The 16,129-nt window shown below is 62.4% G+C and overlaps 2 protein-coding genes across 7 annotated transcripts; one reads left to right on the forward strand and one right to left on the reverse strand.

The window, feature by feature from the left end:
- The first annotated feature begins 8 nt into the window (after nucleotides 1-8).
- On the forward strand, nucleotides 9-15,124 carry OPRL1 (opioid related nociceptin receptor 1). Of its 3 annotated transcripts, XM_039864881.1 has the most exons (5): nucleotides 9-230; nucleotides 780-924; nucleotides 1,091-1,183; nucleotides 12,255-12,610; nucleotides 12,790-15,124. In XM_039864881.1, exons 2-5 carry the CDS (start codon nucleotides 809-811, stop codon nucleotides 13,311-13,313), a joined length of 1,089 nt encoding a protein of 362 aa, XP_039720815.1. In that variant the 5' UTR covers nucleotides 9-230; nucleotides 780-808; the 3' UTR covers nucleotides 13,314-15,124. The 3 variants fall into 3 exon arrangements, with proteins under 3 accessions (XP_039720815.1, XP_039720814.1, XP_039720816.1); XM_039864880.1 differs by lacking the exons at nucleotides 9-230; nucleotides 780-924; nucleotides 1,091-1,183 and adding exons at nucleotides 8,774-8,907; nucleotides 9,462-9,710; XM_039864882.1 differs by lacking the exons at nucleotides 9-230; nucleotides 780-924; nucleotides 1,091-1,183 and adding an exon at nucleotides 9,593-9,741.
- Nucleotides 2,284-4,888, reverse strand: LKAAEAR1 (LKAAEAR motif containing 1). 4 transcript variants are annotated; one of them, XM_039864898.1, is made up of 3 exons: nucleotides 4,832-4,888; nucleotides 3,734-4,158; nucleotides 2,284-3,531 (listed from the first exon to the last, which is right to left on the reverse strand). In XM_039864898.1, exons 2-3 carry the CDS (start codon nucleotides 4,148-4,150, stop codon nucleotides 3,100-3,102), a joined length of 849 nt encoding a protein of 282 aa, XP_039720832.1. In that variant the 5' UTR covers nucleotides 4,151-4,158; nucleotides 4,832-4,888; the 3' UTR covers nucleotides 2,284-3,099. The 4 variants fall into 4 exon arrangements, with proteins under 4 accessions (XP_039720832.1, XP_039720831.1, XP_039720833.1 ...); XM_039864899.1 differs by lacking the exon at nucleotides 4,832-4,888 and having other exon boundaries at nucleotides 3,141-3,326; nucleotides 3,409-3,531; nucleotides 3,734-4,309; XM_039864897.1 differs by lacking the exon at nucleotides 4,832-4,888 and having other exon boundaries at nucleotides 3,734-4,309.
- Nucleotides 15,125-16,129: the final 1,005 nt, after the last annotated feature.

A 16,129-nucleotide genomic window follows, 5' to 3' on the forward strand; every position in this document is an offset into this window, starting at 1 on the left:
GTCCGGGCGCTTCGGTCCCCACTGTCGCTTAGGGGGGCTGGCGGACATAGATGCTAACAATGGGACCTCTGGCCTGTGGGCGCCCGAGCTAGCACCGTAGTGAGTGGGGGTGTGGCCGTGCCCCCGACTCTGCTCAGCCGGGCGGTTCTTGCTTCGCCATTCATGTGGACGGGCCGGGAGCCTGCTGCCCGATGCGAGGGCACGAGGGCCCTCGAGACGCCGGCTTCCACGTACGCTCCTTGTCCCACCTGAATAAGAAAAGGCCGCTGGAAAGGACAGTCTGGCGGTCACTTCCCCTGGGCCCTATCCTCTCCCAGATTGGGTGCCCTCGCCTGTAAAATGGGGAGGAGAGCGCGCTGTCACCGAGCTGTAGCGGACTTTCCAAGGAAGGGGTGGGCGTCCTGTACTGAAGTGCTGGTATGGGTTCTCACATCTGCAGTCACAAAGTGTCCCTATCCGTGGTGCCTGGCTGAGTCCCTTCAGATTGCTCCAGTCGCCCCAAGGTGTCCTGCAGTTTAAAGCCACACCCTACTTTTGCCAGGAATGTCCTGCCCCTTCTCTTTGGCTGACTCTCTTCATATTTTATGACCTGGTACAGCTGTTAGTTCAATTCCTTATCCCAGCATGCTTTCGGCCAGTGTCACAGGGGCCCTAACCCTGCTCTGGAAAGGGCCCCGGGCTCTCAGACCACGTGTGGCTCCTGTCCCCAGTGCGGGCACTCCTGGTGAGCTCCTGCAGCTGGCCCTGCTCGTAAGTCCTTACTCCTGCATGTTTCTTAGACGTCCTGGGATGCAAAGGGAGGTTTCCCATGCACTCTTCACCATTCAGCGAGTACCTGGTGTCCTCTGCGTGGCAGGCAGTGGGACCTAGCAACGAGCAAGACAGAGCAGCCGTGGAGCAGACCAGATGCAGACTGGGTGAGAGGTGAGGACGACTAGGGGGAGCAGAGGAGGGAGCGCTCCAGGGCTCAGGACGGGCCTGGAGGGTGGAGGCCAAGCTGGAGGAGAGTGGGGGCCAGGTCAGAGAGGCCGGGGGGCCCTGGAGGCTGCGGTGCCTCTTGATGATTATGCCCAAGGGGCTTGGCCAACAGGATCACAGGCTGGCCGGGACAGGGCCGAGGCCGGAAGACTATCCAGACAGGAGGTGGCTGCGTCTTATTCAGCCCAAGAAACAGCCCTGAGAGGTAGGTCCTACAGAGATGGGTCGCTCCTGGTCAAGGTCACACAGCCAGGCTGACTTGCACTGCTTGGTGTGGCCGGGGCTCTACCCATCTCCTAAGAAATACGGGGCTCAGGGGTGCAGCTGGCAGTGGGCCGGGGTCAGCGCACTTCTCTCCTGCGTTGGACCATGCCCCATGTCCCCTGGCCACTTGGGCCTGCTCTCCATTCCCCTTATCTCCGCCCTCCGGGTCTCCCGCATATCCTCTGGGGGGGTCTCTCTGCAGAGTGTCTCTGTATTGCATCGGAGGAGCCCTGGTGGGCTGGGCATATGGCAGGTAACTGTGCAGATGGGATTTGAACCAAGGACTCTGTCCAGAGAGTGAGCTCATGGCCCAGGACCCACCTGATCCCTCACAGCCTCATGGCGGAAACCACCTCCAGGCCCTGTCACTTTCCTCAGCCGCTTTTCCTGGCCTCCTCTGCAGACCTAGGGCCCATTCCCTGGTGTGAGGGTCAAAGGGCACCCCATGTGTCCAGCCATCTGTGAGGCCACCCTCTTGCTGGCCTTCTCCTCAGGGCTTTGTGCGTGTCTTGTTCCTCTGTCCTCAGGTGCCTGCCTGATGCAGAGTGACCTCTGTTTTATGGAGTAATCACTGTGGGTGGCATGGCGCCAAGCAAGACCCTTGAGACCTCCTTTTTAGAAATGGAGGCTCAGAGAAGTGATGAAATAAAATGTGCTTTTACTAAACAGATGAAATCATCCTAGGCACTCAGCGCATCCCAAGAGACAGAGTGCTGGGTCCAGATGGCAGGGAGCTTGGCCAGAGGGGCCAGGGCTGGCTATTACACTGCATGTGTCCCAGTGCAAGTGGCCACCACTTCTGGACAGAGACTACCTTCCTTCCTTTGTCTCTGTCCCTGGCCCAAGCCCCCTTCTGCCCCCTGATCCTGTCCCCATCCCTGTGTGAACACCTCCCTCCCATGCCTCTGGACTCCAGCCGCACACACGGTTCTGGGTGTGGACGAAGGCCAAGGGCAGCAACTGCCCCAAAGGGGCAAAGGGTCAGTGCCAGGGGAGAAGGGCTTGCTGAGAGCAGAGGGCCCAGGTCCCCATGTGGCTGTCCTATCCTGAGCCAGGTCAGGGAGGGGCAGTGACTGCCACTGAGCAGGATTCCTTGCCAGACCCCAGTTCTGAGCTCTGCCGGTCAAGAACTCACCTGCCGGAATCAGTTCTGCCTGCAGTTGACTCTGCAGGACCCCTGGCCCGCTGCGGTGGGGCTTGTCTGAGTCCCTGCAGCCCCCCACCCCCACCCCAGGTGGCTGAGAGAAGTCCTGGGCTCTGCAGACAGCCTGCGTGGGAGGAGAGTATTCTTGAAGGTCTGTCCAGAAACGTGGAGGCTCTTCAGAATCCAGACTGTTTGCAGGCCATGGGTCTGTCAGAATGGGACGGTGGCAGCTTCCTTCCTGTCCTCCGTGTGTGTGCCAGCATGTGTGTGTGTGTGTGGTGGGCTGGAAAGGGAGGCGGAGGGGGCCGAGGAGGCCATTCGGGATGGAAGGAAAACCAGAGAGTGATTTTCTGTCTGGGACAGCAGGGGCTCTGTGTGGGGGGGTCTCCGTCCCCAAGCTCCTAGGCCTCTGGAGGACCTCCCAGCACTGCCAACTCCACAGGCCAGCTTTGGCTTGTGTAGTCACTTTCCCTGCCCAGAACGTCACCCTACTCTCTCTCTGATTGGATAACCTGCGATCTGGGGTCCCACTTCGGCCCCATTTTCTCCCTGAGGCTTCCCTTACTTTCTGGGGGTGACTATGCTGAGCCAGGCTCCTCCTGGCCCCTTGCCTGGCCTCCATGGACTCACAGAACACTAGGCTGCCTAATGGGACAGCCGGGGGTTTGGGGGGTGAGGGGTCCCGCTAACCACACCCACCCACTAGCACCTTCCTACTTTGTTGGGGGAGCCCCACTCTGTTCCCCGATGTCTGATGTGGGAGAGGCAGCACCCATATTTTCCCCTCCCTCCCCGGGGACATGGAGGGGGAGCGTAAAGACCAGCAGGCTCTTGGAGCATGAAAACTTTATGTAGGCGGTCGCGCGCAGTGGGGTCATGGTCAACGTGGGAAGATGCTGCCATCGACTTTCTCCTCCAGGATGGTCTCTACGCGCCTCCGCTGCGGGGGAGAGGAGCTGGGACCCGGTGTGTAGGGAGGCGGTGAGGGGGCCCTCGCCGCCCCTTCCCGGGCTCGCGGGCACCTCTTGACGGTTCAGGGGGTCGGGGATCCGCGTGGGCTTCAGCTGCGGCGGCAGAAACAGCTCCAGCCGCATGGCGGCGCGCGCGGACTTCTGGCGCAGGATGAGGAGCGAGATCTCCTCCGCCTGCGGGCCGGGCCGCGCGCGGCTGCGGTCTCCAACCCCCCGCGCCGCCGTCCTGCCCGGCCGCGGCGCCCGCGGGGAGCCCCAGCCGCCCCCGCCCCCGCTCCGCGGCTCCGCCTCGCCCCGCCTCCGCTGGGGGCCCGGCCCCGTCCCGCTCCCCGCACCGCCCCGCGCCGCCCCGCGCCGCCCTCCGGCCCGGCCTCACCCGCATGTGGGCGTAGCGCAGCCGCAGCGCGCGGACTCGGCCGCGGGCCTCGGCCGCCTTGAGGACGCCGAGGAGCCGGTCCTGGCGCGCCGCGGGCGGCTCGAGGGACTGCGTCCACGCCCACAGGTCGGGCATACGGTACCCCAGCTCCACCGACTCGCGCGGGAAGATGGAAGTGACCGCGCCCACGTCCTCAAGCAAGTCGCCGAAGAGCAGGTGGCGGTGGCACTGTGCGGGGTGCATGGCCTCCAGCCCCTCCTGCGTTAGGGTCCAGCCCGGCTTGGGGGGCTCCCCCGTGGGCGCCCCCGTGGGTGCCCCCATGGCGCGCTCCTCACTGGACCCTGCGCCCTGAGTGCCCTTCCGGGCTCGCTCCCGCGGGTCCTTGTACCCGACCTCTTTGGCCGCGGGTGGTTGCATCCTGGGCCCTGCGCGGGAGCAGGTGTCCTGTCGTTGGCGCCCGAACGATGTCCGTGGGGCTCCTGCCCGCCCCTCTGGCCTGGCTCGGCCCCTCCAGACTCCTTCAGCCCACCTGAGGTCCTGCATCTGCAGCCTCAGAGCTTTCGCTCAAGCCTAGCACACGTCCCCGTCAGCTCAGCCTCCCTACTCAGTCCTGCAGTCGGCTAGAATTTTCTGGTCCTCTCAGAGTTTCAGGGCCTTCCCTTCCTGTCCACGGGCTGCTTCTCTGTCCACTGGCCAAGACCCCCGAGTTGACCTTAGGCCTTACCCAGAGTGGAGACCAGGTGGGACGGCCTTTAGTGAGGCCTGGTGGACCCTTCCCCATGACGCTGGAGTGCCCTATGTCTGTGGTCACCAGTCAGCCATCAAACCCCTACCCCACTGGAGACCCAAGGGAGGCTCAGAGCCAAACGGACAGCTGGCTTCTGCAGGGAGACCTCATCCCCGTAGCCTGCCCCCAGGTCTAGGTGGAGGAAGGGGCAGCAGAGCCCAGGGAGGGGGCGATAGGGGGACGCACCCCAGGGGCCTGGTTCAGCCCTGCAGGGCTCCTTCTTTCCCAGAGTCCAGCCCCCAGCATCCCAGACTCCAGACCCTGGGTTAGGTCCTGCCCCCCAACCCCCACCTGGTGCCCACACTCCATACTTTCTGCCTTCTTGGTTCTGAGCCTCCAACAAAGCTCTTACTGCTGGGACTTGTTGACCTGATTGCCTGGCAACCTGGAGTCCCGCCCCTCCCCCAACCCTGTGAGGGCTAAGGGGCGGGGGCAGGGAAGGGGGTGGGCCGAGCAGCGGTCCCGGTGAGTGGAGGGTGTTGAGGCCCAGGGGGCGAGATGCCGGCAGCTGCCCCGGCCAGTCGAAGACTGCGGTGCCTGTCACCGCCAGCTTTTCCAGCCCCAGCGTGCCTTCTTTTCTTTCTGAGAAGCCCCAAATGCACTCTTCTGGGGCCTGTGGGGCGGCCTTTGGCAGCTAGTTCTGGGGACAGGGCGCAGCTGGAGCCCTTTTCCCTCTGCAGGCCCTCGGAGGCCTCCACTAGCCGCTGGTGTTCAGAGAACGGGAAGTAGGGACAAAATTCAGAGCCTCTCACCTCTGCCAGGGCGAGCTTAGGGTCCCAGGGGCCTCGCAGGGGCTGACCCGGGTTTGCTGAACTCTAAAAGTCTGGGTCCTGGATTTCTGTACTCTATTTGTGTGTTTATTAATTTCACAATATTCTGTAACTAATTCACTTCTCAGTTTATTCGTCCTGTAATTTGTTCATGCAGTCGTCAGTGTATTCTAGAATTCATTTGTTCGCATGCTCATCCCACAGTTTACTCTGGGCTACAGCTGGTTAATGGACGGGTGGCTTCCACAGGGGTAGCCAGCTCCCCGTTCCATTCACAGGCGTGTCCTGAGGGCCAGCGTGGGGGCTGGGGCACATGGGTGGTGCCTTTTTGGGAATGTAGGACCTGAACCCCTGAGTGGGGGACTGTCCTGCTTTTGGGGTTGGGGGTCTCAGCGGAGGTCCTGGCCTCTCTGCAGAAGGCTATTGACTGTTGTCGTTGGTTTGGGGAGCTCGCTCTCGCCTCCTGTAGCCTGAGCTCTGCCCCAGCCCCCAGGCCTTTGCACAGCTGTTCCCCGGACACTCCCCTCTCCTGCCCTGCATGTGCCTTTGGGGTATGGACTGAGCCTTGGAGTTCAGCACTGACCTGGGGGCTTGTTGAAGACAAAGGCCTCTGGCTCCAGAAGAAGCAGTGAGGATTTAGGAAGGCCAGCCTTGCAGGCCACCTCCTCCGGGCTGGCCTCCTGGATGCACACGGCGCAGGCTGGGGCCATCCCTGGCCCTGACTCTGTGCTCCCACATGGGTGAGTTCTCTGAGACAGGGCTCTGGACTCGCTTTGCTTCCTGTGGTCTAGGCTAGGGGGGCTCACAAGAAGGGAGTGGCTGGCTGGCTCCTAGGGTTGGAGTGGGGCCACATGGGGCATGGCCTCCTTTGACATCCCCTTTGCCCTAATCCCAGGACGGTCCCCTTCCTGAGCACGGCTTCGTCCTGCTTCTCCTGGCTTCGTCCTGCTTCTCCTCCTCCTGCGTTTCCGCTGGGAGGTGAGATGCCCCCTGCGTGCGGCCCAGCCTCTGCGAGAGCCGGCGGTCGGTGTCGTCCTGGAAGGCTGAGATTTGAGAGCGTGTTGACGGGCGCCGAAGTACGATGCTGAGCTGAATCTGCGGTGCAGCATTATATCGAGAGTCTGCAGCTCGGCCCTCTCTCTCGCTGCTGCGCATCAACATCGGGAAGTTAAAATCACAAGGACAAAGTAATTCGTGACTATGAACTCAGAACTATTAAAGTGCTCTCACTTTTCCCACAGCATAAACGGCTGTGTGGCCTGGCGGCTGAATCCCGGGGTCAGCTACTTTTCGCGAGGCTCCCAGTGACTCTACTTTGATCCCTGTGCCAGCCCTAGGTTAGCACAGGTGTGGGGGTGTAAGAGGAGCAGATGGGGTGTCTGGCCCGTCTGCCACCTGGCGTTTGTGGGCCCTAAGTCACAGGGTGCAAGAGAGAGGTGTGCAGGAGTGAATAGTGCCGATGACCTCTGCATGCGGCCCAGGGCTGGCTCTGACGGTGACCTGTGGACACACTCCGTACTGTCACTCATGCAAGCTGCGTATCTCGGGCTGTCCCGTGTGTTCTCACATGTTTTGTTTTGTGGCTTGAGTGTTTGAGGTTGTCCTGCTTGGATGTAGATGCTCTTATGGAACATGTCCCCTGCCGTCCCCTGTGTGCCATGTATGTTTTGTCTTACTCCCTTACTCTTGATACTCAGGGATCAAGAGAGGCCTGGGCCATTTTCTCGGTGCCATCAGGCCCCTTCGCGGGAGCCCTCCAGGGTCCAGAGCTGGGCCACTGCCACCCCCAGGGAGTGTAGTCAGTATCCTGGCCTGGCTACCCACCAGCCAGGTGACCGTTCCTGAGAGGAGCCAGGTGTCCGCCTCCAGCAGTCCTCCGTGCTGGCTCTGTCTGGAACTCACCTCTAGCACCCAGGCAGCCGCATGGCCCACAGTGTCCTGTCTGAGGCCAGACCAGGCAGCCGCGGAAGGCCTTTAGGAGACGCAGCTCCACAGGCCTTGGTGGGCCCTGCCGGGCGTGGCTGCAGGACACGAGGCCTCCAGGTCCCTGCCCTTGCTGCGTTCCTGAGGTCAGCGGCATAACGTGTGCCTCGTGAGCACCTTGGTGTGAGTAGGTACGTGTGTGGCCCATGCGTTTGTGCGTCCGTCACTGTGAGGGCCTTCACGATTTTGAGCACATACCTGTGTCCATGTGTTTTCCCATATGCCTGTTCAGGCATCTGTGTGTGTGTCCCTGTTGTGCTGAGTGTCTCTGGACATGCCTCATGCCACACATGGCCTGAGTCGGCTGCAGCGAAGATGCAGAGATAAGTCCTGGGGGACAGGTTGAGATGCTGAGTCCTGGGGCATCTGCCTGCTCCATCCTCTTCTGATTTGCCAGGTATCCTAGCGACGCCACTGCCAGTAACCTAGCAACCAGGTCTCCATCCTTGGAGACAGATGCTCAGGGAAGGGTCTGGGTTGTGTGGGCAGAGCCTGTGCAGGAAGAGTAACCCCCTGACTAGGTGGGGCTGATGGCTCAGCTCAGGGGTCACCCACATGACACGTGACCCCAGTGCTGGGCAAGAAGCCTCTCCAGGGAGCTGTTCAGCTGTGTGGTCGCCCAGGGCCCAGGCTGTGAGGGGTGGACGCACGGATGCTACTCTGGGACACACCTGTGGCAAGGACACCCTCGGTGGGTCTCAAAGTGACACGTTAGCCTGGGTTTGAACCCTGTCTCTGCCACTTTGATGGAGCTTCACACCTCTGATGCTGAATGCTCTTGTCTGCACAAGGTGACGCTGATAGCAGTGGCCATGTATGGTGGGGGTGGAGGGGCTTGTGGCTGCAGATGGCTTGGAGCATAGTAGGCATGCAGGGCACGCAGGACGCACAGTAGAGACACAGGGCTCTGATCTACTCAGGGCTGGCCAGGCAGGGACATGGCTGTGTGTCCACCCACCAGCCGGCCCGTAGTGGCTCAGCTTCCCCGGGAACCCAGCTGAGGGGCACAGTTCTGGGTATGGAATGCCAGCCAGGGCTGGTCTGAGTCTGTCCAAGGCTGTGTCTCTGCCTGTGAGACGTGGCCCCATGTCCGTGTCCCGGTTTGAGTGTCTTGCACGCATCTCCCCATGTCTCTGTCCTATGTCTTTGTGTGAGTCTCCTTTTGTCTTGTGTGTGTCTGTCCCCGAGTCCCCATGTGTCCATGTGTGTGTGTCTGTCCCCATGTCTGAATTACTGTGTGCATCTTTGTGTCTGAGCCTGTCCCTGTCTGGGCTCTGTGAGTCTGAACTTCTGTCTGTCATTTATCTCTAAACGTGTGCCTTGGTCCTCGTGTCTGTCCCCATCAGCGTGGGGCCTGGTGACCCTCTTCCCAGTGGCCCCCTGCTCCAGCTTGCACAGCCCCTCCCCCTCCAGAGCTGCAGCCTCCTCCCCCTCCCCCCGCCCTGAGCGCCAGGCTGCTGCGTCTGGTCTGGCGTCTGCTGAGAGGGAGCAGCTGCCACGGCTGCGGCTGCGGCAGCCACAGCCCTGCGCAGACCCAGTGCTGAGGCAGGGAGGGCTCCCGGCCCTGCCCTGCTAGCCGGCCAAGGCCAAGGCCAAGGGCCCCCGCAGTCCCAGCTCCTGTAGAGGCTGCCCAGGTAAGATCCAAGCCGCTATGTGCTGGGCGTGGGGGTGATGGCCTGCAGCTCTCAGGGAGGGGCTGTGCACTGTGCCGCTCTGTGCCCTGTGTCCTGTGTCCCAGGTGCTCTGGGCACGTCTCAGCCCCTTTTGTGCCTGTGTGTGCGTGAAAGCAGGTTTGGGCATCTGCGTGTGTGTGTGCGTGTGTGTGCGCGCGCACATGTGTCCCTGCGCCAGTGAGCACGCGGGCAGCTGCATGTCTGAGTCCCTGGGGGTGGACACGTGTCCTGCTCTGTAACGCCAGCCATACATCCTATGTGGGAGTCTGCGAGCCAAATGAGACCGCGTCCCTGTGTGTGCACGTGTGCTTCGTGTGTGTCCCTGTCGTGCTGCGTGTCTGCACATCTCCATGTTTCCCCGTGTGCGCGTATGTGCTCGTGTCCCTGTGTATGCGCCTCTGTGACTGTGGCTGTCCGTAGGGGTCCACGTGCCTGCCGGGCCATGCACACTGTGCCGGCGGCCTTGGCTGGGTGGGTGTCAGGTGCTGTGGTCACGTGTCCCCATGCCCTCCCAGGTACCGAGGGTGCACCATGGAGCCCCTCTTCCCCGCCCCACTCTGGGAGGTCCTCTACAGCAGCCACCTGCAGGACAACCTGTCCCTCGTGAGCCCCAATCACAGCTTGCCGCCCCCCCACCTGCTGATCAATGCCAGCCACGGCGACTTCCTGTCCCTCGGGCTCAAGGTCACCATCGTGGGGCTCTACCTGGCCGTGTGCATTGGGGGGCTGCTGGGGAACTGCCTTGTCATGTACGTCATCCTCAGGTAAGCTGGGCCCCCCCTTGGTCCCCGATCGGTGAGTCCCACATTGCCACCGGGGGAAGACTGAGGTGGGGGCTGTTCTGGGGGTCCTGGCAGGTGGGACTTCCCTGGCCATCGTGTCGTGGAGCAGGGTCGGTCCTGAGGCAGTTGACTAGGGGAAGAGGCGGGGAGGGGACCAGCCCCACTCTGTCCCAGTCCAGGTGGGGAAGGGGGCGCAGCTCTGTCCCTCACTCCCAACACAGATGCTCTCTGGTCTGAGCTACTGGCCAGGCTCCCAGCCGAGCTGCTGTGGGGACCTCAGAAATCCAGCCGTCACCCTGAGAGACAGCTCTCGTCAGCCCACCCCAGGGCCTGGGCTGGGCAGGGGGTGCAGGCCCCTTCTTTTGGCTCTAGGGCCCCTGTTTACTGCCGGCATCTGGGCTGGCTGCAGCCTCTTCTGGTGCTTAGGATGAGGGGCCAGGAGGGGTGGCCAGGCTGCTGGCTTGGGGGGACATCAGAGGGACGGTGTGGGTGAGCCTGTGGAGGAGAGCGTGGGACACGGGGGGGGTAGCATGGGGAGCCGGTGGGGAGCCAGGGCAGGGGCGCACACGGGAGCATGTGTGTGCATGCCCACATGCATGTGTATGCACACGTGTGTGCATGTGTACGTGTGAGTGTGAGCACACACGTGTACTATGCATTCGTGCGTTGGTGTGTGTGGCATGCATGCTCAGACAAGGCACTTAGAGGAGCGGCTGCCTCTTCCCCCGTGCCGAACCGTGCTGACGGGAGCACGGTGCAGCTTCTACGACTGATGAGCTGATCATGGCACATCGCCGTCATCGTCCCCCAGTCCGCGGCCACATCGGGGTCCCTCTTGCTGTTGTATATTCTGTGGGTTTGGACAGATGCGTGATGACACGTACCCATCATCGCGCTGTCACACAGTGTTCTCACTGCCCTGCAGAGTCCCCTGTGCCCCACCCGCTCCCCGCTCCATCCCCGGCTCCAGGCTCCGCTGATCTTGTCGCCGCCCCAGCTTCTTTTCCTGAGCGTAGCCGGAATCGCACCGCGTGTGGCTTCGGATCGGCTTGTCTCCCCTAGCGACATGCGCTTACGGTCCCTCCGTGTCTCTTCGTGACGCGACAGCTCCTTTCTTCCTAGTGCTGGGCGACATCCCGCCGTCTGGACGGGCACAGAGCATGTGTCCACCTGCCGAGGGGCGTCCCGGGGCTTCTAGGTGTTGGCGCCTCTGAGTGAGCTGCTGCAGACCTCGCGTGCAGGTCTGTGTGTGGACACGGGTGGTCACCTCCTCAGGCGAACGCCAAGGAGTGCGACTGTCACCTCACGCGGTAGGGCCGCGTCCGGTTCTGTAAGGTCCGCCCGGCCGTCCCCCCCGCGGCTGCTCCGCGTGCGTCCCCCGGCAGTGGCGCGAGTGTCTGTGGCCCCTCATCCTCCCGCGTGTGCTGGCGTCAGTGCCCTGGGTCTGGCCGTTCTGATAGGAGGGCGCTGGTGTCTCCCCGTTCTAAGTTGCCTTTCCCCGGTGACACCGGATGCGCGGCGTCCTCTCGTCTGCTCATTCGCCGTCGTGCGATCGTCTTTGGTGAGGTGTGCTCAGGTGTTTGCCCACTTTTCAGGCAGTTGGTTGTTTTCTCATTGTTGAGTCTGGAGTTCCCTGTGTGTTCCAGACAGCAGCCCTGTATCACATGCGTCTTGGCAATTTCTTCCTCCTATCTGCAGCTGATCTTCTAACTCTCTCGATCATCTCTGCTTTTTACCAGCTCTATGGCCGTGAGAAGGCCACTCGGAGCCTCTGAGCCACTGTGTCCTCCTGCACAGAGTTGGGATCAAAACAGCATTTTTTGAATCTTAAATGAGATAAAACCCATGGGAAGGGCTTGGTACGGGTATCTGCCGTCATCGTGGTCACGGCCGTTGCTATTTGGTGACAATTAAGGCCTCTGTGCTTATTCTCAACCTCTCTTTGAGAGGCAGAACTAAGCCTCAGATTCTCTCATGGCGTCTTAATTGACGTGGAACATTGTCATCTCCGGTGTTGCCATCGCCATGATTATCGCGGCCACTGTCACCACCACTGCCACCATCCCCTCTGTCGCCCGCAATCCCCCAGCCCTGTCCCGGGTGCCGGACCCAGTCAGACCGCATTAGCACTGCTCCCGTCACGGTCCCCATTCCCGTCTTGGTTGCAGGACAGCTGTGTGGCCTGGGAGGCCGTGGACGTGCTGTCACAGACTCTGCGGCCCTCGGAGGCCTCTGGCAGTTGTAGCCCATGCAGTCTCGGGGCAGACTGGAAAGGAAGGAGGACAGGTCCTTTCTCTTACCCCTCCCTGGGCTCCCCTGCCTCCCTCACACCCAACTTTCCAAAACCAGGCCAGTCTTCGCAACCCTTCGTGTGTGCCAGGGGTGCTCGAGAGCTTGTTAAGACGTTCGCCTGCGGGCTCCCTGCCGTGGGGCGGGCCTGGAGTCCGCGTCTGCGCCCTTGCCTTTGCTGCCTGGTCCAGCCAGGGTGGCCGAACGAAGCCTTTCTTCTCCCTAACCTCTCTGCAGACACACCAAGATGAAGACAGCTACCAATATTTACATCTTTAACTTGGCCCTGGCAGACACCTTGGTGCTGCTGACACTGCCCTTCCAGGGCACAGATGTCCTCTTGGGCTTCTGGCCATTTGGGAATGCCCTGTGCAAGACGGTCATCGCCATCGACTATTACAACATGTTCACCAGCACCTTCACACTGACCGCCATGAGCGTGGACCGCTACGTAGCCATCTGCCACCCCATCCGCGCCCTTGATGTCCGGACGTCCAGCAAGGCCCAGGCTGTCAACGTGGCCATCTGGGCCATGGCCTCTGTGGTGGGCGTTCCGGTTGCCATCATGGGCTCCGCCCAGGTCGAGGATGAAGGTCAGTTGGGTGGCCCCTCCTCCCCAATGCCATGCTCCCTGGCTCCTGGCAGCGGGGGGAGGGGGCGGGACGAAGGTAGGGTGGGAGGCCTGCCCGCCCCGCCCGCCCCCTGCCCCACTCCCGCCTCGGCCCCTGACCCCGCCCCCACCTCCGGCCCTGACCCCGCCTCTCCCCCACAGAGATAGAGTGTCTAGTGGAGGTGCCCGCCCCGCAGGACTACTGGGGCCCCCTGTTTGCCGTGTGCATCTTCCTCTTCTCCTTCGTCATCCCGGTGCTCATCATCTCCGCCTGCTACAGCCTCATGATCCGCCGGCTGCGCGGCGTCCGCCTGCTCTCGGGCTCCCGCGAGAAGGACCGGAACCTGCGGCGCATCACGAGGCTGGTGCTGGTGGTGGTGGCCGTGTTTGTGGGCTGCTGGACGCCGGTGCAGGTCTTCGTGCTGGTCCAGGGGCTGGGCGTCCAGCCGGGCAGTGAGACGGCCGTGGCGGTCCTGCGCTTCTGCACAGCCCTCGGCTACGTCAACAGCTGCCTGAACCCCATCCTCTACGCCTTCCTGGACGAGAACTTCAAGGCCTGCTTCCGCAGGTTCTGCTGCGCGCCCGCCCTGCGCCGGGAGGCGCCGGCGTCGGACCGCGTGCGCAGCATCGCCAGGGACGTGGCGCTCGCCCGCAAGACCTCCGAGACCGTGCCGCGGCCCGCATGACTAGGCGTGGACCTGCCTATGGGGCCTGTCAGCCCGCAGAGCCCGTCAACGCCCAACACGGAGCTCACCCAGGTCACCGCGCTCTAGGCTGACAGCTGCCCGAGCCCTGGGCGTCTCCAGCTGCAGAAGGCTTCTCTGTGGCCCCGAAGGCCTGGTGACATGGGACAAGTCAGAGCATTAGGGCTGCCTGTGGCCCTGGTCACGCGGAGCCTGACCTCCTGGACTGTGATGAGCGTGCCTGGCCAGAGCCCAGGCCAGCAAGGGGCTCTGCTGGCCTCTCCCCTGCTTCGCTCTGCATGCTTGGGGTGGGCGCACACCTCAGGCTGTAACAGCAGCGTGTGCAGCCCTGAGCGCCCCTGTGCTGTCTGCATGGCACCCTGCTGTGTCTCCTGGGGCACCTGGGCGAGCTAGGCGCTGCCTGAAGAGCCCGCCAGATGTCTGGCCGAGCGACTCGCCCTCAGCTTGGAGCTGCCATGTGGTCTTGCTGCTGCTGCTTCACCACCCCCACCCCACACCCCTCGGAAGCTCCTCAGCGGGCCTTTGTCCTCCAGAAGTGAGCGCACCATTCTGCTGCAGGCAGGGCCGTCCAGGTGCGTGGAGTGGCCGGGGGGCTGTGCCACCGCTGCAGGCTGCTCTGTCGTTCTCAAAGCTGCCGCCTGGTCTTGGCTGCTTGGTGCTGGGGGTCCCTACTGCGGGGTCCTGGTACCCTCCCCGGCTCTCCCTCACAGTCTTTACTATTCTTGAAATTGGGGGTTAGCTGCTGTGCAGCTGGCAGGACCCTGGGCCCCGTCTGGGTCTTGGTGGCCTCAGAAGGGTGGCATCCGGGGTGGGTGTTGCTCTCCATCCCCTGGGGCTGACCCACTGCTTCATCGACAAGCCTCCGACGTCTGTGGGGGAGATGCAAGCATCCGGCACCAGGACTTGTCTTAAACGGTGCCAAACCAGCAGACGAGTTCACCTTTGGACCTAGGTGAGGGGTGGGGCCAAGCCTAGGTTAGGGGTGTCTGGGCTGTGGGGACACTGGTGGCGGGGTGTCTCCCCACCATGGTCACTGGAGAAGCACCGTACCCAGGCTGCAGAGGGAAGCCGCGGGTTGGTGACTTTGCAGACACTCTTCCTGCAACACTGAGAAGACTCTCCACCCGTGGGCTACGCCGTGGTCTGGCCAGGCGACCTCGGGCGCCTGTGAAGAACAGAAAGTGCTGACTCTGGGCTGGCTCCGGCTCCGGGGAGCCTGGCCCTGGGACCTGCACCTCCGTGACTGGTGCTTTCTTGCCAAGGCTGAGGGACTTGTGACTTTGTGCCTGTGCCACATGTACCTTCATGTATTTGTGCATGCGACAAGTGTGGTCTCCCCTGCGTGTATCCGCCCGCGACCTGTCTCTCAGAGCCAGAAGCAGGGCCCATTGACCAGGTGTTTCTGACGCCTGCGGGTGGGGTTGTTGGGGTCACTTCTCTGCTGTTAGCATGTGTAGTCCTCCCACCTGCTCTGTGCCCCTCACCTGGCTGGGTTCTGCCCTGGATGGAGGGGCCACCTGGAGGCTCCAGCTTGGTAGGGGGTATGGCTGGTTCATGGCATGTCGGGGGCTGTTACCTTTTCTTCAACATGGTTTCTCCCTAAACAACCAACCACGACACCTCTTCCTGCATGAGAGGGACCCTGTGGGCCCGGTGTGTGGGACGTCCCTCCCTCCTGGGTCCCGGCTTCTCTTCACCCCACGTAGCCTCAGCAGACCCCCGCCCCACAGCCGGCCCAGCAGAGCGAGGGGATTTTTGAGGACCAATGAACAGAGCAGCCTCACTAGGGCCTTGAGAGGTCGGAGCCTCCTGGCTTCTGTGGCCGAGCTCTACCCAGGTTGACACGGGTGACCCTGTCAGAGAGAGGGGCTTCTGAGGGGGTGGGGTGGGCGACCTTGGGCCAAAGTGCTTTTTCTCAGGCAGACGGGACAAGGTGTGGTTTTATACAAGTTTTAATGACGGGCACTTTGCAGTTAAAAATTTAGCGCCAAGGGAAAGTCTGGGAGAGACAGCACACAGCTGGGCAGTCAGCAGGAGAGTGCCCGGGGGCGGTGTGCTCCCATGGAGGGGGCTGGAGGCTGGCTCTGGGGGCGGCCCTGCAAGGGGTGAGGGGATGGAGAGCTGCTGAGGGCACCTCAGAAGCGGCCCACTGATGCCCAGCTCTCCAGGACTCTGCCCTGCCCCCGGCCTGACAATGGCCTGGCTGCTGCCCTCGCCTGCCGCACCAGCCGGTGGCCTTAGTTAAGTCTCTTGACTTCTCTGAGCCCCAGCTTTGTCGCATGTGCAAAGTTACGTGTGAACCTTGCTTGTGGGTTTGTGGGGAAGGCTGCGAGGTGGGGTGGGACCTATGCCTGCTTCCACTTGGGGAAGCTATGGGCTCAGCTGCTGCTTTGGGCTTTGCCCACCTGGGGTCCTGGCCCCCCAGGAGGCCCTGGTGTGGGGCTGGGGTCTGGGTGGTGGCATTTGGGGACTGGAAGGAGAAGGCCAGGTTCTGCCTGGGACCAGGAGTCCAGAGTGTTGGGGACACTACCTCCCCAGTGGAGGAGGGGAGACAACCAGCTTCCCTGGGAGACGGAGCTCCGTTGGGCAGAATCTGGGTGTGGTTCGCCTCTCCCCTGCAGCTGGCAGACCGTGGCCCGAGGGAGGGGCAGGGATCTGCACCGCTAGGCTTGGTGGCACTGATCTGCCCTGGTCGCTGTCACTCCCGTTGCTGAGCTGTGGATGAGAGAAGGAGCCACCCAAAAGAATAAAGGGCCTGGGGTCTTCTGACGAGACTTGGTTGGCACCAGCTCTGCTGG

The sequence above is a fragment of the Pteropus medius genome, unplaced genomic scaffold, assembly GCF_902729225.1.
Source record: "Pteropus medius unplaced genomic scaffold, Ma_sr-lr_union100, whole genome shotgun sequence".
In the NCBI taxonomy this organism is placed as follows: domain Eukaryota; kingdom Metazoa; phylum Chordata; class Mammalia; order Chiroptera; family Pteropodidae; genus Pteropus; species Pteropus medius.